We start from the raw sequence: 25,834 nt of genomic DNA, 5'->3' as shown, positions 1-25,834 counted from the left end.
GGGGGCGGGGCGGGGCGGGCGCGGCCGGACCCGGGGAGGCCCCAGACTGCGCCTGACCCGGCCTTCCTGCCCCAGGAGAACGTGCAGGGCCCGCGGTGTGACCAGTGCCGCCTGGGCACCTTCTCCCTGGACGCCGCCAACCCCAAGGGCTGCACCCGCTGCTTCTGCTTCGGGGCCACCGAGCGCTGCGCCAGCGCGGCCGTCACCCGCCACCAGGTGCGCGGCGCGGGGCGCGAGCGGGGCGCGAGGGCGGCGCCCGGGGCCCAGCCTGAGACGCGTGCGTCCTGCAGCTCGTGGACATGGCGGGCTGGACGCTGCTGAGCGGGGACCAGCACGCGGTGCCGCTCGAGGCGCAGGTGGAGGCAGAGCTGCTGAGCGCCGACCTGCGGCGGCTGCCCGAGGCCTTCCCCGAGCTCTACTGGCAGGCCCCGGCCTCCTACCTGGGGGACCGCGTGAGTGGTGGGGGGCACCGGAGCCTGCAGGGGCGGGGCGTCGGGGGTGGGGTGCCTGCTGGGGGGCGGGGCGCCTGGGGCTCGGGGACCCCAGCCTCTGGGTCGCGCCCGGGGGGCGTCCTGGACACCCGTCTCCTCCAGGTGTCGTCCTACGGGGGCACCCTGAGCTACGAGCTGCACTCGGAGACGCAGCGAGGAGACGTGTTCATCCCCGTGGAGAGCCGCCCCGACGTGCTGCTGCAGGTGGCCGGGTGGCGCGCCAGGGGCGGGCGGGGCTGGGGGGCGCGGTGAGGGGGTCGCAGCTTCACACCCGCCGCCTCTCAGGGCAACCAGATGAGCCTGACGTTCCTGGAGCCTGTGTACCCAGCACCCGGGCAAGTGCACCACGGGCAGCTGCAGCTGGTGGAGGTGAGTGAGCGCCCCGGTCTGCGCCCGGGCCTGCGGAGGGCAGAGCCAGCGCCCCGTGGTGGCCGGGGCCCTCGAGCCTCGCCGCTCTGGGCTTGTCCCTACTCCCCGTGCTGGACCTGCTGTCTCCTGGCAGCTGTGTGCGCGTCCCGCGGGTCCCCCCTCGGTGTGGCCGTGTCCCGGAGCCTCGGGTCTATGTGGGCAGTGGGTGTCGGGTTGGAACCAGGCCTCTGGCCCGCAGGGGAACTTCCGGCACACGGAGACCCACAACACCGTGTCCCGCGAGGAGCTCATGATGGTGCTGGCCGGCCTGGAGCAGCTGCGCATCCGGGCTCTCTTCGCGTCCATCTCCTCGTCTGTGTCCCTGCGCAGGGTGGCCCTGGAGGTGGCCAGCGCCGAGGCCGGGGGGGCCCCGGCCAGCACCGTGGAGCAGTGCCTGTGCCCCGCCAGCTACCGCGGGGCCTCCTGCCAGGTGAGGGTGCCCACCCAGCGCGCCCGTCCCTTCCCCTGGGCCCTCGGTGTGGGGACAGGCTGTGAAGCGACCGTGCCCTCTTGTCTGCTGACCCCCAGGAGTGCGCTCCTGGCCACTACCGGGACACCAAAGGGCCCTTCCTGGGCCGCTGTGTGCCTTGTCAGTGCCACGGCCACTCGGACCGCTGTCTCCCCGGCTCTGGTGTCTGCGTGGTGAGCGGGGAGTTCCTTGCGGGTGGTAGGGACCGTGGGAACATGGCACTGGTGGGTGCGGCAGCTCAGACGTGCTCTGCCCCAGGGCTGCCAGCACAACACGGCGGGCGACCACTGTGAGCTGTGCTCCCCGAGCTTCCTGCGCGGCCACCCTGAGGACCCGGCGGCACCCTGCATCAGCTGCCCCTGCCCGCTCTCGGTGCCGTCCAACAAGTAAGCTGGGCGCCCTGCCACGTGGAGGGCCTCGGGTGGGTCAGCGGGGGCTCGGGCTGCCTGATCGCCTGACTGCCGTCTGGCCTGCAGCTTTGCCACCGGCTGCGTGCTGCGTGGCGGCCGCCCCCAGTGCCTGTGTCGGCCTGGCTACGCGGGCCCTTCCTGCGAGCGGTGAGTTGGCCGGGCCGGGGCAGACGGGTCGGGCTGGCGGGCAGGCGGCTGGGGGGTTACTGGGCGGGCAGGCCTCTGACACTGGCCCTGCAGGTGCGCCCCCGGCTTCTTTGGGAACCCGCTGGTGCTGGGCAGCTCGTGCCAGCCCTGTGACTGCAGCGGCAATTCGGACCCCAACATGCTGTTCAGCGACTGTGACCCCCTGACGGGTGCCTGCCGCAGCTGCCTGCACCACACGGCCGGGCCCCGCTGCCAGAGCTGCGCCCCTGGCTACTTCGGCAACGCGCTGCTGCCCGGGAACTGCACCCGTAGGCGGGAGCCAGGGGGGCGGGGCAGGGTTCTGAGCTGGATGGGGCGGGGCTAACGGACTGGGCGGGGCTCGCGGTGGGTCCAGGCTTGCAGTGGGGCGGGATTCACGGGGGCGGGGCTGAGGGGCTGGGCGGGGCTTGCACTGGGGCGGGATTCACGGGGGCGGGGCTGAGGGGCTGGGCGGGGCTGAGGGGCTGGGCGGGGCTTGCACTGGGGCGGGATTCATGGGGGCGGGGCTCGCGGTGGGGCGGGGCAGGAGGCAGAAGGCAGCGTGAAGGGTGGGCTGCCCCACTACCCCGGGTCGTGCTCAAGCCTTGGGTCCTGGCCCAGCTGCTCCAGCTGCCTCCAAGTCTGCGGACCCCCAGGCCCCTGTGGTCACGGTGGGGCCAGTTGTGGGCAGCTGGGGCTGGACGAGGGGTGTGCTTGGAGGGTGGTGTGGTCACATCCCCTTCTGCAGGGTGTGACTGTTCGCCGTGCGGGACGGAGGCCTGCGACCCCCACAGTGGACGGTGCCTGTGCAAGGCCGGAGTGGGCGGGGCCCGCTGTGAGCGATGCCAGGTGGGCAGGGGATGGGGCGGGCAGGTGAGCCCTCAGAGCCCGTGAGGGGCGTGCTGACCCCGGCCCCCTTGCAGGAAGGACACTTCGGCTTTGAGGGCTGCGGGGGCTGCCAGCCGTGCTCCTGTGGGCCGGCCGCCAAGAGCCCCGAGTGCCACCCTGAGAGTGGACACTGCTCCTGCCGGCCGGGTGCCTGGGGGCCCCAGTGCCGAGAGTGTGCCCCCGGCCACTGGGGGCTCCCGGAACAGGGCTGCAGACGTGAGTTCAGGCTGAGGGTACAAGGGTCCCTGGGGCATGACGAGGCTGGGGTACCGGGCGTCCCCGGAGCCCTGAGCCCAGTCCTCACCATCCTCCCCCACACCCCAGGCTGCCAGTGCCAGGGGGGCCACTGTGACCCCCACACGGGTCGCTGCACATGCCCTCCCGGGCTCAGCGGGGAACGCTGTGACACTTGCAGCCACCAGCATCAAGTGCCCGTGCCCAGCGGGCCTGGGGGTCGAGGCGTCCACTGCGAAGGTAATTTCCCGTCACCGCCTGCTCCTCCCTCTGCCCTCTTCCACCTCTCCCTGTCCCTCCCCCGTCCCCCGCCTTCCAGCTGACCTGTCCCCCACGCCCCCAGTGTGTGACCACTGTGTGGTCCTGCTCCTGGACGAGCTGGAGCAGGCTGGCTCCCTCCTCCCCGCCATCCGGGAGCAGCTGCGTGGCCTCAACGCGAGCTCCGCAGCCTGGGCCCGGCTGCACGCACTGAACAGCTCCATCGTCAGCCTGAAGGTACTGCCCGGCCCTGCCCCTGCACCCCAGGGACAGAGCGCCCCCTCACCATCCCCCCCCCCGGTCCGCAGAGCCAGCTCCAGGACCCCCTGGGCCCCCGCCACCACGAAGAAAAGCAGCTGGAGGCGTTGGAGCAGGAGCGTGCCCGGCTGGAGCAGGAAGGACAGCGGCTGGACGCGCAGGCAGGACCCCCCGGACCCCACCCTTCCCTGGAATCCGCCCCTGGGACCTAGCCCCCCGCCCGCCTCAGTGGCGTCCTGGGGTGGGGGTCGGGCCCCCACAGGCCCTGATGGGGTGGGGTCTCGTCCACAGGCCTCAGAGGCTAGAGCCCGGGCGGGCCAGCTGCTGGACAGCACTGCGGCCACCCTGAGCCGGGCACAGACGCTGCAGACCGACATCCGGGCTGTGGAGCAGAGCCTGAGGGGTAGGGCTGGCTGGTGCGGCTGGAGGGCGTGGCCTTGTGCCTCCAGCCCGGCTCGTGGGGGGGGCGGGCAGCCTGGCCAGGCCTGGGGGCTGCCCCGTCTGATGACTCCCGCCCCACAGAACTCGAGGCGCGGATGGACCGTCTGTTCCCAGCCAACACTTCGGCGCCCTCCGGGGAGCAGCTGCGCCGGGCGCTGGCGGAAGCCGAGCGGCTGCTCGGGCAGATGAGGGCCCGGAGCCTGGCGTTCCCGCGCGCTGCTGCGGAGGCTGAGCTGGGCGAAGCCCAGAGATGTGAGTGTTGAGCCGGGCGGTGGAGGGGGCCCTGGGGGCACCACCTGACTGCCCCCTCCCCCTCCCGCCCCTGCTGGCAGTGCTGGCCCGGGTGCAGGAGCAGCTGACCAGCCGCTGGGAAGGGAACCAGGCGCTGGCCGCACGCACGCGGGACCAGCTGGCGCAGCACGAGGCTGGGCTCATGGAACTGCGGGAGGCGCTGAACCGGGCCGTGGGCACCACGCGGGAAGCCGAGGAGCTCAACAGCCGCAACCAGGCGCGTCTGGAGGAGGCCCTGGTGAGCCACGGCTCCGGGCTGCCCGGCCCCGCCCCTCTGCAGGCCCCGCCCCTCTGCAGGCCCCGCCCACGCCGCCAGGCGCCGCCCCCTCTGCAGGCCCCGCCCACGCCCCGCCCACGCCGCCAGGCCCCGCCCTCCGAGTCGGCCCCGCCCACCCGCCCCCTCCCCCTGTCTCCTCTCGCCACCTCGCCCCTGCCGCCTCTAGCGACGCAAGGAGGATCTGTCCCGGGACAACGCCACGCTGCGAGCCACACTGCAGTCGGCCCGCGACACGCTGGCCCAGCTCTCGGTGCTGCTCCGGGGCCTGGACCAGGCCAGGGAGGTGAGCTGACTGCCCGCCCTGCGCCCCGCGACCCAGCCGCAGAGCGGGGAGCTCACAGATGCGCCCACCGCAGGAGTACGAGCACCTGGCCGCCAGCCTGGACGGGGCCCGCACGCCGCTGGCGGAGAAGATCCAGACCTTCTCCCCGGCCAGCAGCAAAGTGGGGCTGGTGGAGGCGGCGGAGGCCCACGCCTGGCGCCTGGACCAGCTGGCGCGCAACCTGAGCAGGTGCGCCGGGGTGGAGCCGGGCGCGGGCGCGGGCGGCGGGCGGGCGGGCTGCCCCGTGACTGCCTCCCTCCCCAGCATCATCCGTGGCGTGAACCAGGACCGCTTCATCCAGCGCGCCATCGACGCCGCCAGCGCCTACAGCAGCATCCTCCGGGCCGTGCAGGCTGCCGAGAGCACCGCCGACCAGGCCCTGCGGGAGGCCACTCACACGTGGGAGGTGAGGCCCGGGTCTGGCCCCGGGAGCCCCGCCCCACGCCGGCCCCGCCCCGCCCCTGGTGACGCGTGTGTCTCCTGGGCAGACGGTGGTCCAGCACGGCCTGGCGGCCCAGGCTCGCGAGCTGCTGGCCAATGGCAGCGCCCTGGAAGACGCTGTCGGCGGGGAGCAGCGGCGGCTGGACCAAGGTGAGCCCGTGTCCTCGGCGCTGTCCCCTGCAGCCTCTGGGCCCGGTGCCCGGCGGTGGGGAGATGGGAGGGTGGGAGCGCCCGGCTCCTTTCCCGAGGGCCCACTGTCTCCGGGAGGTGGGGGTGCCCCTGCCATGGAGCCCGGGGCTGGTCCCCTGAGCCGTGTCCCCCGTGCAGCGCGGGCCACCCTGCAGGTCACAGGGACGAAGCTCCGCGATGCCCAGGCCCAGCGGGAGCAGCTGGCCGCCCGTGTGCAGGAGGCGCAGGCCATGCTGGCCATGGACATGAGTAGGTAGCCTCAGGCCAGACGCAGGCCCGAGGCCGAGGCGAGGGGAGGGGAAGGGGGAGCCGGGGACGGCCGGGAGACCCCCGCTGCCGAAGGCCCCAGGCGAGTGGGGGGCGGGGACTGTCCTGGTGGCTGAACGCAGACCCCGCCCCCAGACGAGACGAGTCAGAAGATCGCCCACGCCAAGGCCGTGGCCACCAAGAGCCTGGACGCGATGGCCCGCGTGAACGCGCAGCTGCGAGACATGCGGGAGAACGTGGAGCGGTGGCAGGGCCAGTACACGGGCCTGCAGGGCCAGGACCTGGGCCAGGCCGTGCTGGACGCCGGGCGCTCAGGTGGGCCGGGGTCCGGGCCCTGTGGGGGGTGGGCCTGTGCCGGGTGCTCACACGCCTCCCCCACAGTGTCGGGGCTGGAGAAGACGCTGCCCCAGCTGCTGGCCAAGCTGAGTGATCTGGAGAACCGAGGCTCGCCCAACACCAGCCTGGCCCTGGCCGCCAGCATTGGCCGCGTGCGGGAGCTCATTGCCCAGGCCCGGGGGGCCGCCAGCAAGGTGCGGGGGTGGGTGCCAGGGCAGGGGGCACCAGGGCCACTGGACGCCAGGCAGCGGCTGACTGGCGTCCACACAGGTCCGAGTACCCATGAAGTTCAACGGGACGTCGGGGGTGCGCCTGCGGGCCCCGCGGGACCTCTCCGACCTGGCTGCGTACACTGCTCTGAAGTTCTACCTGCAGAGGCCCGAGCCCGCAGCCGGGGAGGCCGCGGGCAGCCAGTTCGTGCTGTACATGGGCAGCCGCCAGGTACGGGCAGGCTGCGGATGGCGGGCAGTGGGCTAGGCCTCTGCCACCTGGACCCACCCCTGAGTGTCCCCCGCCCCCGCCCAGGGCACTGGCGACTACATGGGTGTGGCGCTGCGTGACCAGAAGGTCCACTGGGTGTATCGCCTGGGGACAGCGGGTCCAGCCACCCTCAGCATCGACGAGGACATTGGGGAGCAGTTTGTTGCTGTCAGCCTTGACAGGTGGGGACTCGCCCGTGCGCACCCCCGGCCCCTCCCCCCACCCCTACCCCACTGTGCGTCATCCCTCCCCTCAGGAGCCTGCAGTTCGGCCAGATGTCGGTCACTGTGGAGAAGCAGACTCTGCACGAGATCAAGGGGGACACGGTGGCCCCCGGGGCTGAGGGGCTGCTCAACCTGAACCCTGATGACTTTGTCTTCTACGTGGGGGGCTACCCCAAAAACTTCACGGTAAGACCCCAGGCCCCTCCCACCAAGCCCCCGGAGTCAGTCGTCTGTCCTGGAGGGCAGGACCCTCACTGGCTTTCCCACAGCCCCCCCAGCCCCTGCACTTGGACCGTTACCGAGGCTGCATTGAGCTGGACACACTCAACGAGCAGGTCGTCAGCCTCTACAACTTCGAGGAGACCTTCCAGCTGGACACAGCGGCGGACAAGCCCTGTGCTCGGTGAGCTCCCCGGCCGTGCCCAACCCCACGCCCGCCCCCGCCCCCGCCCCCCTGACCCCCTCGCACCTGCAGCTCCAAGTTCACCGGGGACCCCTGGCTCACCGACGGCTCCTACCTGGACGGCACCGGCTTCGCCCGCATCACTCTGGACAACCGTCAGAACTTGGGCTCTTACCGCTTCGAGCAGGAGCTGCGGCTGGTTTCCTCCGAGGGCATCATCTTCTTCATGCAACACCAGGTGCCTTCGGCCACTCCCGCTGGCCACGCCCACACACTCACCCCACCCACTGGCCACACCCACGCATTATGCCCCCCTGGTTCTGTTCACTGGCCTCCCCAGGAACCATGCCCAGTGCTGGCCCATGTGCCTGCCCACTGACCACACTGCCGACCCCCTAACTACCCACATCAACTGACACCACTGATCTCACCCCTTGACCACTCACTCACTGACCCTGCCCACTGATCCCACCCCACCGACCTTTGCACCCTTACTGACCCCCACTCCCGCTGACACCTCTCCCCGCTGTGCTCCTCCCCACTGGCTCACCCTTACCGTCCCCTGCAGTTCCCAAGCCCGTTCCCGCTGCCCCTGGCCAAGACTGACCGACCACTCCTTGTTCCCAGGCCCAGTTCCTGTGCCTGGCCCTGCGTGAGGGCCGCCTGCAGCTGCTCTATGACTTCGGCGGGGGCCTGCAGGTGGTCAACACCACGACCAGCTCCACCGCAGCCCCGACCCCTTCGCCCCTGACTGTAGGCAGCAAAGCGGTAAGGCCCGGCAGGGGGCCGCTGGGGGGGGGAGGGGTGGGGTGGGCGCGCGCCAGCCCTGAGCCCCTGCCTGTGCAGATTCACGTGTTCGTGCTGTACACCCCCCCGCCGCGGGTGGTGGTGCGCGTGGAGCGGATCAACGTGTTCAGCGTGGAGCAGAACTCCACGCTCAACCTGGCAGACACCTACTACCTGGGCGGCGTGCCGCCGGAGCAGCTGCCCGCCAGGTGGGACGGGCAGAGGGTGGTGCCACCTGGGCCAGCTGCCCGCCGCGTGGGACGGGGAGGGGGCGATGTCACTCGGCGCTGCTGTCAGCTGCCCGCCAGGTAGTACGGGAGGGGCTGGAGCTGACGCCTCCCGCAAGCGCCCCTGCCTCGCGTCCCCACAGCCTGCGGCGGCTCTTCCCCTCGGGGGGCTCCATCCGGGGCTGCGTCAAGGGCATCAAGGCCCTGGGCAAGTACGTGGACCTCAAGAGGCTGAACACCACGGGCATCAGTTTCGGCTGCACGGCGGACCTGCTGGTGAGCCTCCGAGCCCGTCCCTCCCGCCCCGCCCCCGGCCGCGCCCCCAGCCTCAGGCCCCGCCTCCGCCCACCCGCAGGTGGAGCGCGCTGCGACCTTCCACGGCCACGGCTTCCTGCCGCTGCCGCTGCCCGACGTGGCGCCGCTGTCCGGGAGCGTGTACTCGGGCTTCGGCTTCCGCAGCCGCCAGGACAGCGGGCAGCTCTACTACCGCGAGGGGCAGGTGGGTACCCGGGCCCCAGCCCTGCCCGGCCCCGCCCGGCCCCGCCCCTGGGTCCCCGGCCCCGCCCCTGAGCCCAGCCTGGTCCCGCTCCTGGGTCCACCCGCCCCCCAGCCTGGCCCCGCCTCCAGGTGTGCTCGCCCCGCCTGGCCCCGCCCCTGGGTCCCCGGCCCCGCCCCTGAGCCCGCCCCAATCTGGCCCTGGCCCCGCCCCTGGGTCCCCGGCCCCGCCCCTGAGCCCGCCCCAATCTGGCCCTGGCCCCACCCCAGGACTGCTCGGCCCCGCCCCTGGGCCCTCCCGGCCCCGCCCCCAAACCCCAGCCCCACCCCCCACCCGCCCCGCCCCGCCCCGCCCCTGCTCCCGTCCCGCCCCTTGTGTCCACCGATCTGGATCCCCTGCGCTGGGCTCCTGCGGGGATGCGCAGGGCGGTCCCTGGCGCAGCTGGCCGTGTCCCCCCAGGGCGGGCCGTGCGAGGTGTCCCTGCAGCAGGGCCGCGTGGCGCTGCGGATGGCCAAGACCGAGGTGAGGAGCCGCGTGGCCCTGGCCGACGGGGCCGCCCACTACGTGGCCTTCTACAGCAACAGCAGCGGGTGAGCGGCCGGAGCGGAGGCGGGCGGGGGGCGCGGGCGGCGGCGCGGGCTGGACACTGCCCTTCCCCCAGGCTCTGGCTCTACGTGGACGACCAGCTGCAGCAGGCGAAGCCCCACCAGTCGTCCTCCAGTGCCGGGCCCCCGGGGCCCGCTGAGCTCTGGCTGGGGGGCGTGGCCAAGCCCGGGGCTGCCCGGCACTTCCAGGGCTGCCTGCGCAACATCTTCGTGCAGCGGTGAGTGGGGCTGGACCGGGCTGGGCTGGGTCCTGGGCAGCCTGACGCTGACCACGGACACCCCCGCCCCCAGGCTCCAGGGCCCCCAGCGAGTGTTCGACCTGCAGCAGCACCTGGGCAGGGTCAACGTGAGCTCAGGCTGCGCCCCCGCGGCTGCCACGCAGCCCTCGGCGCTCCTGCCCAGAGGACTGCAGGCCCTCCCGGCTCAGAAGGTGGGTCCCGGCGGCGGTGGGCAGGGGACTGCCCCGGGCAGCCTCACGCATCCCACCCGCCTTCCCCTTGCAGGCCTCTCGCCAGAGCCGCCAGCCCCGCCCGGACCCCGCCTGCGCGGTGGCCGCCTTGCCCCACAGCGCCCAGGACGCCTACCAGTTGGCAGGGGCGCTGCCCGGACACCTGGAGTTCGGCCTTCCCGGGCACTGGTAGGTGGGGTGCTGGCTGCGGGCTGGGGTGTGCGGGCCCACTGCTGACCCGTGACTTCCTCTGCCAGGACACGCCTGTCCCTGGTCGTCCGCCCTCAGACCTCCGACGGCCTGCTGCTCCTCGCTGCCCCCCGGACGGCGGGTGGCCCCTCCCTGCGGCTCTGCCTGAAACGCGGTCACTTCCTAGTGCAGACCGAGGGGCCTGGACCCCGGCTGCGTGTCCAGAGCCGCCGGCAGATGCGGGCCGGCCAGTGGCACAAGGTGAGGACCCCGGAGGGAGCGGGGCAGGGCGACCCCAGCCGGCAGGCCCGGCACGGCCCCACCGGCTTCCTGTTCCCACAGGTGTCCGTGGTCTGGGAGAAGACTCGCGTCCAGCTGGTGACGGGCCGGGCCCGGAGACAGGCACAGGCAGCACCCGGCCAGCGGCTCCAGGGGTCGGAGTTGCCCCGGCCCCACACTCTGTTTGTGGGGGGCCTCCCTGCTGGCAGCCCCCAGGTCTCAGTGAGAAGCAGCCCGCCCGCCTGGCACCCCCCCCAGCCCTGGCCCTGCCCCGTGCCCCGCCCTGACCCGGGACCTCTTGCGCCCTATAGGTGGCCAACAGCTCTGCCAGGTTCAGCGGCTGCGTGAGGAAACTGAGGCTAGACGGGCGGCCCCTGGGGACGCCCAGGCGCGTGGTGGGGGTCACGCCCTGCTACTCGGGGACCCTGGAGAAAGGCCTGTTCTTCGCTGCAGGAGGAGGTGTCCTCAGCCTAGGTAGGCCTGGAGCCGGCAGCCCTGCCCAGCCCGCAGGGGGGTGCCTGCAGCCCCCTCACAGCCTCTCCCCGTAGGCCTCCCTGGGCCTCCCCTGCCCACCCTGGAGCTGGAGCTGGAGCTGCGGCCCCGGACGGCCTCGGGCCTCGTCCTGCACCTGGGCGGGGACCAGGCGCCGCCTTATCTGCAGCTGCAGCTGGTGGGGCGTCAGGTGAGCCCCGGGTGTGGGGGCGGGTGGGGGCGCCCCTGGTCTTGGCCGTGCCCCTGACCCCTGGCCCCCAGGTCCTGCTGCGGGCAGATGACGGCACGGGCGAGGCCTCCACGTGGGTGACGTGCCCCATGGCGCTGTGCGACGGGCAGTGGCACCGAGTGGCAGGTAAGTGGGGCCCTCATCGCAGGGGGACCCCGTGGGGGAAGCAGGGCCAGCCCTAAGCCCCCGGACCCCACAGTGACCAGCGGTGGGCGCGTGCTGCGGCTGGAGGTGGACACACATGCCAACCACACCCTGCGGCCTGGCCCCGCGGCTGCCCAGGGCCCGGCCCTGCTGCACCTCGGAAGCCTGCCCGGTGAGTGGCCTCAGCGCTGGGCCCACCAGCCCCGACCCCAACGGACCCAGGGCCCCACCTCTGCTCACTCGTCTTCCCTGTGCCACAGAGCCCACGTTCACCCGGGACGGACTCCTCACCTGGGCACACCCTCGGCCCCCGGCCTACAGCGGCTGCATGAGGAACCTGGTGGTCAACGGGTCCCCTGCCCCCTGGTCTCACGCTGCCAGCACCCAGGGGGCAGTGGGGGCCGGCGGCTGCCCCGCCGGGTAGCAGGCCCTGCCCCCCAGCTGTCCATCATTTCCCTAGTCCAGATAAAGCTGATTCTGGAAAAGGCGTCCGTGTGTGCTTTCTCTAAGGGCGAACGGGGCTGGCCGGGTGGGTGGGTGAGGTGGCGGGCAGCCCCGGTCCGGCTGGGCACCCCCACTGCCCTGGGGGTCCCCACAGTGGGCCACTTGTCCTGGCAAAGAACCCGGCATTGGCCGGTAAAGAAAAGACGTTTATTGGTGAGCACAGCGGGAGGGGGGGGCGGGCCGGCGGGCGGCGGCTCAGTCCAGGCTCATGTCCTCCTCTTCGTCCTTCTTGTCCTTCCCCTCCTCAGCCTCCTTCTGCTCGGGGCTGGCACCGTTCTGCATGGCTTTGGCAAACGCTTCCACATCTGAAAGCGGGGCCGAGCTCAGGGCCCTTCCTGGGCGCGAGGAACACCCCTCCCGCCCGCGGGTGGTACTCACCGCCCTTGTTGGCCGCCTCCACGGCCTCGCTGGGCAGGCCGAACTGGCACATGAGGGGGCCCAGCTGCCCCGAGGCCAAGGCCGCACTGAACATGCCCAGGGCCTGCGTGGGAGCAGCAGCGTGAGTGCGCCCGGAGCCGGGCAGGGCCCTCCCGCCCGGGCGCGGCCTACCTGCTGGAACTGGGGGGAGGTGAGGGTGTTCTGGATCTCCTCGGCGGTCTGGGGCAGCGACTCCCCCGACGGCAGGTAGGGCAGCAGGCGCTCCTGAACGTCCGCGTTGGCCAGGATGGGCGCCATGATCTCCGGCGTCAGCACGCTGGCCAGGTCCACTGGGATGCAGGCATGGGGCCGTGAGGGTCGCGCGCAGCCCGCGGGTGGACGGACGAATGACCCGCCCGCCCGCCAGGACCAGGGACTCGGCCTGGGTACCTTGCTGGCCGGCCCCGGGGCCTGGCGGCACGTTCATGGTGGCCAGGATGTTCTGGAGATCGCTCAGCTGGATGGGCTGGCTCGGGCTGGCAGCCGCGCTGGCCCCGTTTCCTGAGCTGGGTGCGGGGCTGGTGGCAGAGGCAGCGGCTGGAGCGGAGGGGGCGGGGGTCGCGCGGGCGGAAGAGGCCGTGGAGGACGGGGTGGCGGCGGCCGACTGGCTCCGGGAGCTGAGAGCGAGAGGCCAGCTGGAGGGGCAGCCAGAAAGACCGGGCCCCGCGGGCGCCTCGGCCCCGCCCCTCCCGCGACTCGGGGACCGGGACGGACGCGGGGCCTCACCTGGACGGGGAGCCGCTGGCAGGAGGCCCTCCGCTCCCCAGCAAGCTGGCCAGGCCCGGCCCGGTCAGGGCGCCCAGCCCACCTAGGACGGGAGGCAGCCGGCTCAGCCCGGGCCACTGGGGGCGGGGGCGCCACCTCTCCCCCACGCGTCCCTCGGAGCCCCGGCCTTACCCAGCCCCCCGAGGCCGGCGGGTCCGATGAGCTGCATCAGCTGGCTGTGGCTCATGTTGCCCAGCAGGCTCTGCAGGCCGCCCTCGCCTGCAACACAGCGCTCAGGCCCGGCCCCCACCCGCGCCCGGCCGCCAGCCCGCCCGCCAGCGCCGCGGGGACCTACCGCCCAGCGCGGACAGCTCGTGGCCTCCGCTGCCGCTGGCCCCCAGCGCCCCGGGCATCGGGGGGTTGTTCAGGTACTCGTTGACCTTCCGGCAGTGCTCCTCGTCCTGGTCCGTCTTGGGCTCCTGGAGGGGGCCCGGAGCCGCTGAGTGGCGGGCTCCCCGCGCCCGACCCCGGAGCAGCTCGCCGCGACTCCTGGGCGGGCCACGCACCGGCACGGCGGGCACCGGAGGGACGGGGTCGGGGACGCGCTCCCCGCGGAGGCACGGCACGACCGGCACAGGTGCCAGGTGGCTGCCGCCCGCCGGACAGGGCGCAGGGAGCACACACCTGCATCCAGAAGAAGAGCCGCTTGGAGCCGGCCTTGAACTTGAGCACGTAGACCCTCCCGCTGGGGCACTGCGGCACCCGCTTGAACTCACAGTCGTCGGGGAAGATGATCAGGTCCTGCGGGGCCGAGGGTCAGGGCGGCCGCAGACCAGGGCCCTCGGGAGGGGCCCCGCCGACCCAGCCCCGCGCTCTCCGCCAACCCTGCGCGGCGCCCACTCACGTCCTCCACGCTGCCCGACGTCCTGTCCTTCCAGCAGAAGTGGATGAGGGAGTCGTCGGTCTGCTGGATGTAGACGAGCCCCTTCCGCTTGTCGGGGGTGACCGTGGTGCCCTTCAGGGACATCTTGCCGGCCCGGAACTCCACCAGGTACTTGTTGGAGGTGCCCCGGGCGCCGGGCACCAGGCTGGGGAACAAGGCTCCGGAGGCCGCCATCCTGCGGCAGGGGAGGGGCTCAGCGGCCACCGGGACCCCCGCGGCCCCCCCCGCCCCCCGCCGCACCAAGACCCCCAGGCCCGCGGCCCCCCCCCCCCCCCGCCGCACCAAGCGCCCAGGCCCGCGGCCCCGGGACCCCCGCGGGTCCCCCTCCCCCCACCGGCAGCTCTGGGAGCCCCGCGCCCCCCAGACCGGCAGCACCGGGCCCCCCGGCCGGCCGCATCAAGACCCCAGGCCCGCCCCGGCCGACCGCTCCGGGACCCCCGGGTGGGCAGGTCCGGGCTCCCCGCGGCCCCCCTGCCGGTGGCACCGGGACCTCCAGGCCCGCAGCACCGGGCTGCCCACGCCCCCCGGCCCAAGCGGCTCCGGAACCCCGGCGGCCCCCGGCCCGCAGCTCGGAAGCCCCCGCGCCCGCCCCGCCGACCCGCAGCTCCGGGAGCCCCGCGCGCCCCCCCCCCGCAGCTCCGGGGCCCCCAGGTCACTGCGCCGCCGCCGACGGGGACGCCCGCAGGGGCGCGGGCACCGGCCGGCCCCCCGCGACCCTCGCCGCCCCCCGCCGCCCCCGGACGCCCCGCACCTGTCCGCGCCGAGACTCCGCCGAGCAGCGCCGTCCGGACCGCTTCCTCCTCCTCAGCGCCTGCCGGGCCCCGCCGGAAGTCCCCGCTCGCCCCGCCCCCGCCGCCCTCGCCGCCGATTGGCTGCCGTCAGGAGCGGGCTCGGCGCCTTCCCTCGAGCGATTGGCGGAGCGGGCCGTCCATCACCCGCCCGGCGGCCCCTTCCGGCGGAAGCGCGGGCCTGTGCGCGCTGGCCAGAGCGGCCCCTATTGTTGCTGTGTCATAGGGGCGCGGCGGCGGCCCCTAGCGGCGGCGCCGGGAACGGCGGGCGGGGCGGGACGGGACGGGACGGGACACACGCGGCCAGGAGGCGGGGACGAGCGGACGCCCCGTCCCGCGGCGGGCAAGCGGGCGGCGACCCGGACCCCTGGACCGCGGCCGGATCTCGGGGCAGCACGTGGGAGGGGGTGTCTCGGGGACCCTGCGGGCTCGTCTGCCAGGATTGCAAGACCCCGGGCATCAGGGCCCTTGCAGACCCCCCCAGCCAGAGCTCCGCGGGGACCCTCACGCCCGCCGAGACACGCACCTGGCTGGCCAGGGGGCTCGGGCCCCGCGGTCGCTGGCTTTGGCGGCTGCGGCTGTAGTCGGTTCTCTTCGGGTCGTGTCCTTGCACCCAGTTGGCTGGGCAGGGTCGGCGCTGGGTCTGCGACTCTGCGACCCCCGAACCGGGTGTGTCCCCGTGGTCCTCCCAGCTCCTCTGACTGTCCATCGCGCGGTCAGTGCTGCAGGGGGACACGGAGGCCACAGCGGCCTGCCCAGTGTCTGACCTGAGACCGAGTGGTGTGGCCAGTGGCTGGGCACCAGGTAGCCCAATACTCGTCTAGGGGGAGGCCCAGCTTCCTGGGGGCACCAATTCAGACACGGGAGCGCCCGCGGAGAAACCTCTGGGGTGTCACACTGAGCCGGAACCCGAGTGACAGGAGCCTGGGGCTGATAATTACCAAGAGAGACCAGGCCTGGCCAGGAGCGCCCGGGGCGGGCTTCCAGGTCCAGATACTGTCCCGGGTGACCCCCAGGAGTGTGACGAGCTCAGTTTGCCCTCTGGCCGGCTGGGCCTGTGAGGACGCAGGTTCTCGACAGCACCGCTGGGGCCAGTGCCATGGGCGCAGGGGCTGGCCCGGCCCAGGGGGTCTCATGCCCTTCTCCTGGCCAGGAGTCACAGCTGCCACGCCCAGCCCCGAGCAGGGACCCAGCACGCATTCGCAGGGTCCAGTGGCACCGCCAAGGACTTGGGGTCCAGGAGGTGGAGCTTGTGGAGGGCAAGACCGTGTCTGGACACGGATCCCCAGCACCCCGGGGAGGACCCAGCATGGTCCCAACTAACTCCTGAGAGCTCTAGTAACTGCCACACTCAGCAGAGGCCGAGGACGGGCCACCTCTAGGAAAGCGAGATGGGCTGCACCTGCCTCGGCGAAGCCTCAGACCCCCTCACGTCTAACAAGCCCCAAGGCCGTCCCCGTCCTTGCAAAGCCTCTTCTAGGGAGCCTTGCGGGGGTCCAGCCTGAGTTGCCAGCACCCAGATGCCACAGCCAGTGTATGAGCCACAGCAGTCAGGCTCCAGTGCGGGGCCACAGCCCACCCACATGGTGCTCAGGACACAGTGCTCAGGCCGTGCCTGCATGGCCTTGAGGGAGCGTTTGTGGGAAGGAGCGTCCCTTGCAGACTGAGTTAGGCGCACATGTGCCCAGGAACCCACTGACCAGCCCAAAGCCTCAGGCGATCCAGATGTGAGCTACTGGTCAGCAATTCGGAAGCATCCTGAGACCCACCCAGACACCTGGCTCTGTGCTCAGGGCTAAAACTCCCAACTCTGTGCTTGGGGCTGACTCTCAGCTCTGTGTTCGGGGCTGACTCTCGGCTCTGTGCTCGGGCTGATTCCGGCTCTGTGCCCAGGGCTGACTCCCAGCTCTGTGCTTGGGGCTGACTCTCGGCTCTGTGCTCGGGCTGACTCCTGGCTCTGCTTGGGGCTTCCTCCTGAAGCCTTTCTGCAGTCCCATCTCCTAGCCCCGGAGGGGTTCTTTCAATGCAACTTTGGGCTTACCCTCCCCCGTTTCCCATCGCCCCACCCCCCAAGGAGCAGCCAGACAGGCCCACCTTCCCTTCGGCCCTTTGCACAGAGGCCTGGCACGCACCTCTGATGGGGACGTGCAATGAGACGCCAGCAGCTTCCCAAGTGCTTTAATCACAGGTGTGGCCAGGAGCCTTGACACGCAAGGGCCTGGGACAGTGTCCTTGCACCAGCATGAGGCCCCGGGGACAGCGTCAGGGCCAGCGCAGGGCTGCCTGTGGCCTGTGGTGGGCGGGGGCAGGAATCTGGGAGTTTTCTTGTGTTCTGGTCACACCCAGCAATGCTAAGGGTCACTCCTGGTTCTGTGCTTAGAAATTACTCCTGGTGGTGCTCGGGGGCCATACGGGATGCCGGGGACTGAACCCGGGTGGGCGGCGTGCCAGGCAAGTGCCCTCCCAGCTGTACATCGCTCCAGCACCAAATAACTTCCTTTTTCCTTTCTTTTTTTGGTCTTTGGGCCACACGTGGCAGTGCTCAGGGCTCACTCCTGGCTCTCCACTCAGAGGTCCTCCTGACAGGGCTTAGGGGGCCACACCGAGTACCGGGAACCAGACCCAGGTGGGCCGCGTGCCAGGCAAGTCCCCTCCCCGCTGTGCCAGTGCTCAGCACTGTCGGTGGCCAACTGGGGCGGTGGACGCGAGTCCTGCTCTCCAGCCGCCCCAAGCCAGAGGGGCAGACCTCTGGCCCTTCCCAAGCTCCGGCTCCAGCTCCGGCCTTCGAACACGTGGCGGCCGTCCACGGGGACACGCGGCAGGGTCCCCATCTCCTCCGCGAGGACATGCTGGTCCCGGTGAAGCTTTGTGGAGAAACGCCTGGCCCGACGGCCTCTCGGGTCCAGCCTCGGCGGGGCCAGTGCCGGTTCCCGCGGGAGGGCCCCAGCCGCTCAGTAGATGTCGGGGCAGCCCGAGAAGTCCCGCTCGAAGTAGCGGCCCGTGTACAGCCAGTCAGGGGAGCCCGTGTGCGGGTTCTTGCCCCGGTGGAACCACCTACGGGCAGAGGCGCATCAGGGCCCAGGCGGCGCCATCGGCTGCGTGCTCGAGACGGGCAGCTCTCGGAAACAGGCTGGCATCCCTCGAGCCACCCCGAGGCAGCCTGGCCCGGCGGGGCCCCGACGGTCGCAGGCCCCCAGCCCTGTGTCTGTGCGTGTGTGTGCACGTGTGCATCTGTGCATGTCTCTGTGTGCCTGTGTGTCTGTGTCTGTGCACGTGTGTCTGTATCTGTGCATGTCCCTGTGTATGTCTGTGCGCGTGTCTGTGCATGTGTCTGTGCGTGTCCCTGTGTGTGTCCCTGTGTGTGTCTGTCTGCGCACGAGTGTGTCTGTATTATGCATGTCTCTGTGCGCATGTTTGCATGTGTCTGTGTGTCTGTGACTGCACGTGTCTGTGTGTGTCTGTATCTGTGCACGTGTCTGTGTGTCTGTGTGTGTGTCTGTCTGCACTGTCTATGTGCGTGTGCACATGTGCCTGTGTGTTTCTGTGCGTGTCTGCGTGTGTCCGGGGTCCCCTCACCTTGTCTGCCACTCGGCGTCCTCCCTGGCGCGTCCCCTCCGTGCCTCCCGCTGCTTCTCCTCCAGCCGCTCCTTCTCCTGAGTGGCCAGATCTAGGCGCGAGCACACGTGGGGGAGTCCGCAGACAGGCCAGAGGACAGGGTGCTGGGACCCCCCGCACCCCCAGCTCCGCCCGCGTCCTCCGGGGGCCTCCCGCAGCCCCCAGTCTGGCCACTGCGCTCCCGCCCCCTGCCAGGCCTGCCGGCCGCCACACAGGGGTCCCCTCCAGGCAAATGGGGTGGGGTCCCTCCGCCCGGCGCACCCATGTCGCCGTTCTCCATGCTGCGGATGTCAGGCCGCAGGCGGCAGTCGGTGGGCGCCAGGAGCCCCTCCATGCCCGCCTCCAGCTCGTTGAGGCTCATGGTGAAGCTGCTGAAGTTGTACATCTGCAGGGGTGGCCGGGTCAGCGGCGGGCGTCCCGCAGCCCCGCAACACAGCCCAGTGCTCGCCGCCACGGAGCCGCCCCCCCGGCCCTGCTGGCCAGCGGGAGGCCCCTCGCGGGCAGCACAGGCCAGCCCCGGGCGCCCACCCCGCGCTCAGCCGACCCGGCCGCGGGCTGCACAGACCTGGGCCGAGTTTGGGGGCCGGCTGCTGACCCTCCAGAGCAGCTTGCTGCCGGGAATGACCCGCACCGACTCCTGCGCCCCGGGCACCGCGTCCGCCGCGTCCCCGTCCTGGAAGAGGTGCAGCCTGTGGAGGGGACGCACGTCCCCACGCCCCGGCCCGAGCGCGTGGGCGGACCCCCGCCCCAGGCGAGACCACGGAGCACAGCCGGGTGGCCCCGGAGCCAAAGGGCCGAGGTGGGCAGCTGGGGGGAAGCCGGCTGCCCCCTCGGCCCGAGCCGGCACCCACGGGGGACGACGGGGACCCCGCAGCCCTCACCAGGCTGGGCTCCCTTGGGGCGCCGCCCCTGCGCTCCTCCTTCTGGAAGCGCTCGTAGGCCGCGGGCTCGATGCCCCACAGACACTCAGTCCACTTGCCGTAGACCACGAACAGCTTCTTCCTGCTGGGGGGCGGGGCGGGTCAGCGGGCGCAGAAACGGGCCCATTCCGCCCGCAGGTCACTCGGGCGGCCGGCCGGGCCGGGGTCTCTGCCCTGGCCTCCACTGCCTGGGGCGCCCGGCGGCCCCCCGCTTCCAGGGCCGAGCGTGCCAGTGTGGAAAAGAAAGATGGCCCGGAGCGCCCCCCCACCCAGGGGTCCCCACCCCGTCCGGCTGGACCGCAGCCCCTTCCGGGAGCCCCAGGCCCACTCTGGGCCTGAGGGGAGGTGGGGTGGCCTCCTGCTGGCTGCCCCTCTGGCAGGGCCCCCCCCCCCCCCCCCCCCGCCCAGAGCCCAAACAGGACCACGCCCCGAGTGCTCGGGCGGCCCAGACCTACTTCTTGTCCTGGATGTGGCCCTCGACGCGGTGCAGTTCCCTGCCGAACAGCCCGCAGGGCCGGAAGTGGAGCACGCACTTGTCCCCGGTCCTGCAGGAGGATCGGGTGCGCCCTGAGAAGGGGCGGAGGGGTGGGGGAGGGGCACGTGGGGGAGGGGGCGCACCGTCCAGCCAGCCCGAGCGCTGGCCGCATCTGGGGCCTCAGGGGCGAGCCCCGGGGCCGGCCCGTCAGCGGGGCCGAGGCGGGCACCTGTGGTTGACGATCTCCACCGTGCCGTACTGCTCGATCCACAGCTTCCCCAGGAGGATGTTGTGCACGCAGCACGTGGGGTTGCTCCACGTGTAGGCCTCCTGGTGCCTGCGGGCCGGCAGGTCAGGGCGCCCACCCTGCCGACCCGGGAGGGCACCCGCGGGAGCAGGGGCGGCAGCGGCGAGGGGGCGGGGGGAGCACGCCTGCGTGAGGCCACCGGCTTGCCTCTGGCTGTAGCATCCGGGAGGCTGGACTTGGGCAGTTCAACTCGAGGGTGCTGGTGGCCTCAGAGCTGGGCCTCAAGGACCCGACCCTGCACAGCCCTCGCGCCCTGGGCCAGCTGCGGGCGAAGCCAGAAGGGCACGGAGGTCCCCGCCCAGCCAAGCCGGCGTCCGCGAGGCCTGTCTGCGTTTCTGGAGGGGCCCAGGGTTGGGGGGAGCCTCGGGAAGGGGAGGGGGGCACGGCAGGGAGAGGCCCCCGGGCGGTGCCCCGGGGGGTGGGGCCACTCACGCAGGCAGCTCCAGCGTGATGGTGCCCCGCGGCTCGGCCTCGACGCTCTTGCCCCAGAAGCGCAGCTTGGGGTAGATGGAGCCGTGGAACAGGAAGTCCTGCCCGAGGCCCTCGGAGTGGAAGGCGCTGACGGGCGGGTGGTGGCTGACCTGCTCCGAGATGCACCTGAAGCCCAGGTCTTCCCTGCGGCGAGCACGGGCCAGCCTGAGTGCCACGCGAGGCGGCAACGCAGGCACCACGCCAGCCTCTGCCCGCCCCCCGGGACCCCCCGAGTCCGGGGAGGACACGTCTTCCACCCCAAGATATTCCTGGCAGGAAATGGGAATTTCAGCGACTTGCTTTTTCAATAAAAATGTCAGTTTTTAATTGTTCCGGAACCGTGAATACACCTACAGCTGCAGTCATTAAGAATTATAAAGCTAAACCACATAATTACGAACTTAACTGGGACCAGAGCTTCCACGCGCTGCCGGGGAAGGCAGGCGCAGAGCGGATTTGAAAGGTCGCCTGCCCAGGTATGTAATTTGGAAAATGAGTGCTTGTCTGCGCGCCAGGCCCCGACCAGCCTCCGCGAGCCGCAGCCGGGCCTGGGTGGGCTTCCTGGAGACGCGGGGGCCTTGGGGGGCGGGGGTCAGCCCCTTCCCGTCCTGCCCGCCGTCACCCTCCCAATCGATCGCCTTCAGGACGCGCGTGCGGCGCCACGCAGGGCCGAGCACCCCCGGCTCGCCAGAAGCATCTAGAAAAGGCCGTCAGCCCGGAGCGGCCCAAGGCGAGGCCCTCAGAGCTCATCCGCCTCGGTCCAGCCCCCCCTGCTGGGACGGGGCCTTTAGCCCGTCCATGGGACTGCACCCACCCACCCCACCTCACCCCTGCCCCCACGCCCCGGCCATGCGCCCTCCCCCACCACCCCTTCCCCCTGCCGTCCTGTGGTGAGTGAAGCGGCCACACCTGGCCCCAGGCCTGGAGCTGGGCCCACCCCTGGCTACCAGCACCCGCAGCAACTGCGAGGGCCCAGGGGTCACAGCCAACAAAGCAAGGGTGGACACGGACACCAGCAGGCCTGGGCAATGGCCACGGGCAGCACTGTCCCACCCGGTGTTTGTGGCCATGGGGTGTCGCGGTCCTGCGTGTGGCGGCAGGATGGATGGGTCCCGTCTTACCCTCCTCTGCACAAGCCCCCCAACTCCCACGGCCTCGGGCTGGGTGCTGAGGTGGCACAAAGGCTGTTCTAGAAGCTGCCCCTGCAGGCTCAGCCTGAGTCCGGGCCTCTCTCTGCGGGGCGCGGCTCAGGGCGGCACGGAGGACCCCCAGGCCTGCCCGCAGCCCAGCCCGTCCTGGCCCTGCCCTGCCCTGCCCCCAGCCACGGCCCTCCCCGCCCCCAGGCTCCCCGCAGCAGCCACTGGAGGGGCCTTACCTGACCAGCTCGTAGGTCTCTCCCAGCAGCGGGTTGAAGGGTTTGCCGGTTCTCTCCCACTGCGAGGCCACGGCCGACACCGCGAAGGCCGCCACGGACTGGAAGCAGGAAGCAGGGCCTTGAGGGCAGGGCGGGGGGGGGGGGGGAGGCGAGGGGCAAGTGGGGAGGGGCAGAGCGGGATGGAGAGGAAGGGGAAGAGCAGGGGAGGGAGGGCGAGGAGGAGGGGGCTCATCGGTCTGATCTCTCCATGCCACACCCAGTGGTGCTCAGGCCTGCTCCCAGCACAGTGCTCGGGCCCGGGAGGGCTGGGGCTCCCGCACGCCAAGCTCCACCCACTAAGCCCTCTGAGCCCCAGCCCCGTACCGGCCACTCGCAGGGACAGCAGAGGCAAGAGGAACTTCGGGAGCACGAACCCTCAGCCTGGGCACACGCCCGGCGCACACGTGCCCACACACTCACAATGCACACGTGCTCACACACTTCACACATTCACACATGCTCGCCCAGCACCCATTCACACGCAGTGCACAGGTACTCACACTCGCACAGCGCAGAAGTGTTCACACGCACCTCGCACTTTCACACACAATGGACATGTGCTCACACTGCCCGCCTCACGCACAGTGCACACGTGCTCGCACGCTCACTCACCACCCACGTTCACATACACAGCACACGTGTACTCACACCTCGCGCGTTCGTGTGCAGTGCCTATATTCCCACAGTCACACACGTCTCGGACGCATGAAGCTCAGTCGTGCACACACCGACCATGTTCGCAAATGCACACCCCGTGCGCAGATGAGCACACGTGAAGTCCATGCTCGCTCACGTGGCACGCTCACACATCCCACGCGTGCATTCCCACGCACGTCGCACCGCGAGAGCACACACAGGCAGAGCACACCTCAACAGTGAGGCTGAGAAGCCCAGGAAGGTCAGAGGCGCCGCCCCTGCCCGCACCCACCTGCATCCTCTCCAGGGGCTGCGGCTGGCAGGACGCCCTGCGTATGAGGTACACGTGCTCCATGTACTCCGTGATCCGCTGCAGGAAACTCAGGGGCTCGTTGAAGGCGATGGGCATGGTGATCTTAGAGAGCTCCTGCGGGGACCCGAAGGCTGTCCCGCCCGGCCCGGCCTGCTCTGTCACCAGCCTCCCTCCCACCCCCGCGGCTGTCCCGGTTGGCTTCTGTCACCAGCGCCCGCCCTCGGAGCCGCTCACTGCATCACTGGTGGAGCTGCAGGCACCGCATCCTGCCACCCAGGTGCCAACGCAGAAGGTGGAGCGCGGCCCGGGCAGCTCGGAGCCTCACACAGCTGCCAGCCCTGCTCCATATGTGCGGCCGTGACACCAACATGCACACATGTTCTGCCACAGCAAACATGCACACAGGTACACAGACACGCACACATGTGCATCCATGACAGACATGCATGCACGTGCAGTCATGACACCAACACGTACGTGTTCTGCCATGCACACGTGTTCTACCATGGCAAACATGCACACAGGTACAGACACACATGTGCAGCCATGGCATAGACATGCAAGTGTATAGTCATGACACCAACGTGTATGCGTGTTCTGCCATGGCAGGCATGCACACATGTTAAGTCGTGACAGATATACACATGTGCAGCCACTGACAGACACCAACATGCACGCGTGTTCTGTCATGACAGATGTACATACATTTACATAGACGTGCACAAATGTGCAGCTGTGACGTTCATACACGTGTGTGTAGACACAGGCATGGACGTGTGCAGCCGTGAACACAGATGTGGACACACATGCAGCTGCGTGTAACTGTGCCAGAGGGTCCCCCCATCCCTGTTGGAGGCCCTGGAGCGGCCCTGGGGGCCAGGGCAAGTCTGAGGAGCCCAGCTGGGTCCCTACGGGGGCCACACAGGGAGCTGGGCCAGGGTACACATGGGGCAGGGGCACATGCACGCAGGACGGGGCCCGCGTGACAGGCACACACTCCCGCCCCTAGCACAGGCACGCAGGAGCACTGCCACCGGCCCTTAGGTGCTGGCCATCCTGCTGCCTGCCGGGTCCATGTTCTGTGCCCGCGTCCTGCCCTCTCCAGCTGGGACCCCGTCAGACCTGCCATGCTGAAGCACTCGGCTGCGGGCGCCGCAGGGGCTGACCGCGGCCTGGCCATACTCACCAGGCCGATGCACTTCCTCAGGATGCTCCAGACGCTGAAGTCGCTCCTGCTGAACATGGGCGCGGGCAGCGACGTCCTGCAGAGACACGGGCAGCCCCAGAGCTCAGAGCGAGGCGGCGCCTCACGCCAGGGCTGCGGGACTGGCTCGGTGGCCGGCGGCGGTGGGCGACGGGTGGGAGAGCCTGGCTCAGGTGTGGAGCCACGGGGTCCCCGCAGGCTGGGCAAGGCGCGTCCGGGGGCCAGTCAGGAGAGGGGGCGTGGGTCAGCCCACTCGGGCAGCTGCAGCCGTGTCCCTGTGTCCCCCAAGGGCCTCCCCCACCTGGATGGCACAGCCCAGGCACACGCAGTGGGAGGGCAGGGGCCAGTGCCAGCTGAGGCACCGCGGGCAGGGCTGCAGGGGAGGGTGTGCGCGCCGCAAAGGTGCAGGCAGAGCTGAGCCAGCCCTGATGGCAGACCGGGACGACGGCAGAAGCCCGGGAGGCGCAGCAGGCGGCCTCCCTGCCGCACCCCACTGGTCGCACACATTCGTGAAACTGGGGGCCCAAAGCAGCCGGGGGGGGGGGTGGCGGCAGGAAGACTCGGCCCGGCAGGGAAGGAGCCCGGCCGGAGGGCCACGTACCTGTGCTTCCGGACCCCATTTTCCTGCGGGGGGCTCTCCCCGGCATCTCGGGGGCTCGTCTCGGAAAACTCCCCGGAGGAGCTGGCAGAGTCGAAGCCTGGGAGACGGGCACGGGGGTCTCAGCACGGGCAGCAGCCCCAAGACCGCCGCCACCCCGAGCACTGAGAGCGCAGCAGGCAAGTCAGCACAGGCTGGCACCCCGGGTGCAGCTTCTGGCCCAGTCGGAACCACGCGAGCCCCCGCCCACGCACTCAGAGCAAGGCTCCAGGGGTACCTGGGAACCCCCAGGGCTGGTCCTGAGCAGTCCATGCGCGCTGGCAGCCCCAGTGAGCATGTGTGTGTGCGCGTGTATGTGTGAACGTGAGTGTGTGAGTGTGTGTGAGTGTGTGTGTCCCTGCCGTTCCCCACTGACCGGTGACGGCGTCGAAGAACTGCTCCTCCCCGTCCATGCTCCGCAGCAGGCCCTCCTCTGCCTCACTCCTCAGGCATGGCGAGTCAAGCACACGCAGTGAGTGGCCACTGGACTCGGGAGTGCTGCACCCTGGGGAAGGACACCGTGGCTCTCAGAGGCCTGCAGATGCCACTGTCCGGCCTTGGTGGTGGTCAGGCACGGCCCCAGTGGCCTCTCCGGCCGCAGAGGGGATTCCCAAGTGCCCGTGTGATGCGGAGGACCCTGAAGGGTGTGCCTTGGAAGCGCCATCGTGTCCACCCAGAAACAGGGAGACAAGGACGGGACCGAGGAGGCCGCCCCGGGGGCTCCGGCCCGGCCACCGTGAGGCGCACGGAGTGCTGAGGGGGCATGTCCACACCTCAGGTCTTCGCACCGGGCAGCTGCAGCCAGCACGGAAGGGTGTGTTCAACCAGGGGAGCTCAGGCCGGCGATTCCCATGGGGGCGCCTGCAGTGTGGACGGCTGGCATGCACAGGGGCAGGGGCCAGGCACCGTGTCCAGCCCAAGCCCACACGCAGTTGCCCACCCGGGGGAGGCTCCAGAGCCCGGGTGGCCCGTGGCCCTGCGGGAGGGGCCTCAGGCCGCCATGCAGTCCAAGGGGACAGTCGGTGCAGGAAGCGGCTGCTGGCTCGTCTCCTGGGCAGCCCCAGCCCGGCCCAAGGCTGAGGCCCCAGGAGGGCAGGGCGGGCTGTGTGGCCGCGAGGGCAGATTAGGGGCGGCCTCCCCTTCCTCCTGGCCTCATGCTGCTGACGGGCGTGGGGAGGCAGAGCGGGCCGCAGTGGGGTCCCTCCCAACTCAGGTCAGCAGCAGGGACCCTGTGAGGGCCCCCCAGACCCGGTCACCCGGGAACAAGGGAGCAGCCGAGCACCTGCCTCCCGCCCACTGCCCAGCAAGAGAAGAGGACTGGGACAGCACCTCTGGGTC

General features: G+C 71.1%; 3 protein-coding genes across 4 annotated transcripts in view; 1 reads left to right on the top strand and 2 right to left on the bottom strand.

The window, feature by feature from the left end:
• Positions 1–11,579, top strand: part of LAMA5 (laminin subunit alpha 5) — a 29,867-nt gene extending 18,288 nt beyond the window's left edge. The window contains exons 37-80 of the mRNA XM_056108080.1: positions 76–216; positions 291–452; positions 594–695; positions 777–860; positions 1,099–1,329; positions 1,428–1,541; positions 1,627–1,754; positions 1,845–1,925; positions 2,019–2,233; positions 2,692–2,792; positions 2,867–3,047; positions 3,156–3,305; positions 3,409–3,560; positions 3,632–3,742; positions 3,873–3,984; positions 4,104–4,274; positions 4,355–4,551; positions 4,757–4,873; positions 4,947–5,101; positions 5,177–5,318; positions 5,401–5,503; positions 5,681–5,791; positions 5,945–6,124; positions 6,191–6,339; positions 6,416–6,586; positions 6,671–6,807; positions 6,882–7,035; positions 7,119–7,252; positions 7,325–7,490; positions 7,880–8,020; positions 8,099–8,247; positions 8,409–8,541; positions 8,621–8,764; positions 9,221–9,351; positions 9,423–9,584; positions 9,658–9,796; positions 9,870–10,003; positions 10,072–10,264; positions 10,346–10,498; positions 10,594–10,756; positions 10,831–10,964; positions 11,036–11,129; positions 11,203–11,319; positions 11,408–11,579. Of these exons, the coding sequence (XP_055964055.1) occupies positions 76–216; positions 291–452; positions 594–695; positions 777–860; positions 1,099–1,329; positions 1,428–1,541; positions 1,627–1,754; positions 1,845–1,925; positions 2,019–2,233; positions 2,692–2,792; positions 2,867–3,047; positions 3,156–3,305; positions 3,409–3,560; positions 3,632–3,742; positions 3,873–3,984; positions 4,104–4,274; positions 4,355–4,551; positions 4,757–4,873; positions 4,947–5,101; positions 5,177–5,318; positions 5,401–5,503; positions 5,681–5,791; positions 5,945–6,124; positions 6,191–6,339; positions 6,416–6,586; positions 6,671–6,807; positions 6,882–7,035; positions 7,119–7,252; positions 7,325–7,490; positions 7,880–8,020; positions 8,099–8,247; positions 8,409–8,541; positions 8,621–8,764; positions 9,221–9,351; positions 9,423–9,584; positions 9,658–9,796; positions 9,870–10,003; positions 10,072–10,264; positions 10,346–10,498; positions 10,594–10,756; positions 10,831–10,964; positions 11,036–11,129; positions 11,203–11,319; positions 11,408–11,571 (6,303 nt within the window). The 3' untranslated portion in view covers positions 11,572–11,579. The remainder of the gene's footprint in view (positions 1–75; positions 217–290; positions 453–593; positions 696–776; positions 861–1,098; positions 1,330–1,427; positions 1,542–1,626; positions 1,755–1,844; positions 1,926–2,018; positions 2,234–2,691; positions 2,793–2,866; positions 3,048–3,155; positions 3,306–3,408; positions 3,561–3,631; positions 3,743–3,872; positions 3,985–4,103; positions 4,275–4,354; positions 4,552–4,756; positions 4,874–4,946; positions 5,102–5,176; positions 5,319–5,400; positions 5,504–5,680; positions 5,792–5,944; positions 6,125–6,190; positions 6,340–6,415; positions 6,587–6,670; positions 6,808–6,881; positions 7,036–7,118; positions 7,253–7,324; positions 7,491–7,879; positions 8,021–8,098; positions 8,248–8,408; positions 8,542–8,620; positions 8,765–9,220; positions 9,352–9,422; positions 9,585–9,657; positions 9,797–9,869; positions 10,004–10,071; positions 10,265–10,345; positions 10,499–10,593; positions 10,757–10,830; positions 10,965–11,035; positions 11,130–11,202; positions 11,320–11,407) is intronic.
• Positions 9–14,560, bottom strand: ADRM1 (ADRM1 26S proteasome ubiquitin receptor). 2 transcript variants are annotated; one of them, XM_056108075.1, is made up of 11 exons: positions 14,468–14,560; positions 13,678–13,891; positions 13,458–13,574; positions 13,129–13,252; positions 12,966–13,052; positions 12,795–12,876; positions 12,459–12,685; positions 12,201–12,358; positions 12,030–12,132; positions 11,843–11,956; positions 9–22 (listed from the first exon to the last, which is right to left on the bottom strand). In XM_056108075.1, the coding sequence occupies exons 2-10, from the start codon at positions 13,888–13,890 to the stop codon at positions 11,847–11,849; spliced, it is 1,221 nt and encodes a 406-aa protein (XP_055964050.1). In that variant the 5' UTR covers position 13,891; positions 14,468–14,560; the 3' UTR covers positions 9–22; positions 11,843–11,846. The 2 variants fall into 2 exon arrangements, with proteins under 2 accessions (XP_055964050.1, XP_055964049.1); XM_056108074.1 differs by lacking the exon at positions 9–22 and having other exon boundaries at positions 11,795–11,956.
• Positions 14,561–16,727: 2,167 nt separating this feature from the next.
• OSBPL2 (oxysterol binding protein like 2) lies at positions 16,728–25,000 on the bottom strand. The gene is made up of 13 exons (XM_056108070.1): positions 24,873–25,000; positions 24,461–24,557; positions 23,842–23,917; positions 22,635–22,769; positions 21,668–21,765; positions 20,254–20,436; positions 19,744–19,851; positions 19,495–19,584; positions 19,001–19,124; positions 18,685–18,792; positions 18,381–18,504; positions 18,081–18,171; positions 16,728–17,558 (listed from the first exon to the last, which is right to left on the bottom strand). The coding sequence occupies exons 1-13, from the start codon at positions 24,907–24,909 to the stop codon at positions 17,456–17,458; spliced, it is 1,374 nt and encodes a 457-aa protein (XP_055964045.1). The 5' UTR covers positions 24,910–25,000; the 3' UTR covers positions 16,728–17,455.
• Between the last annotated feature and the right edge of the window lie 834 nt (positions 25,001–25,834).

Source organism: Sorex fumeus, unplaced genomic scaffold (assembly GCF_029834395.1).
Source record: "Sorex fumeus unplaced genomic scaffold, SorFum_2.1 ptg000193l, whole genome shotgun sequence".
Classification (NCBI taxonomy): Eukaryota; Metazoa; Chordata; class Mammalia; order Eulipotyphla; family Soricidae; genus Sorex; species Sorex fumeus.
Note: the sequence above shows the minus strand (reverse complement) of the source record. Positions and strands in the feature narration are given on the sequence as shown.

What these genes read in the sequence shown, in the direction of transcription:
- OSBPL2 (XM_056108070.1), bottom strand. Translation starts at nt 24,909, where the DNA reads ATGGACGGGGAGGAGCAGTTCTTCGACGCCGTCACCG. An exon ending in GTGGAGATCGTCAACCACAG is followed by an intron (nt 19,585 to 19,743) that starts GTGCCCGCCTCG and finishes ATCCTCCTGCAG; the next exon opens with GACCGGGGACAAGTGCGTGC. An exon ending in CATGGAGAACGGCGACATGG is followed by an intron (nt 18,172 to 18,380) that starts GTGCGCCGGGCG and finishes GCTCGCGCCTAG; the next exon opens with ATCTGGCCACTCAGGAGAAG.
- ADRM1 (XM_056108075.1), bottom strand. Translation starts at nt 13,890, where the DNA reads ATGGCGGCCTCCGGAGCCTTGTTCCCCAGCCTGGTGCCCGGCGCCCGG. An exon ending in GGCTCTTCTTCTGGATGCAG is followed by an intron (nt 13,253 to 13,457) that starts GTGTGTGCTCCC and finishes GGCCCCCTCCAG; the next exon opens with GAGCCCAAGACGGACCAGGA. An exon ending in GGAGGCGGCCAACAAGGGCG is followed by an intron (nt 11,957 to 12,029) that starts GTGAGTACCACC and finishes CCCCGCTTTCAG; the next exon opens with ATGTGGAAGCGTTTGCCAAA.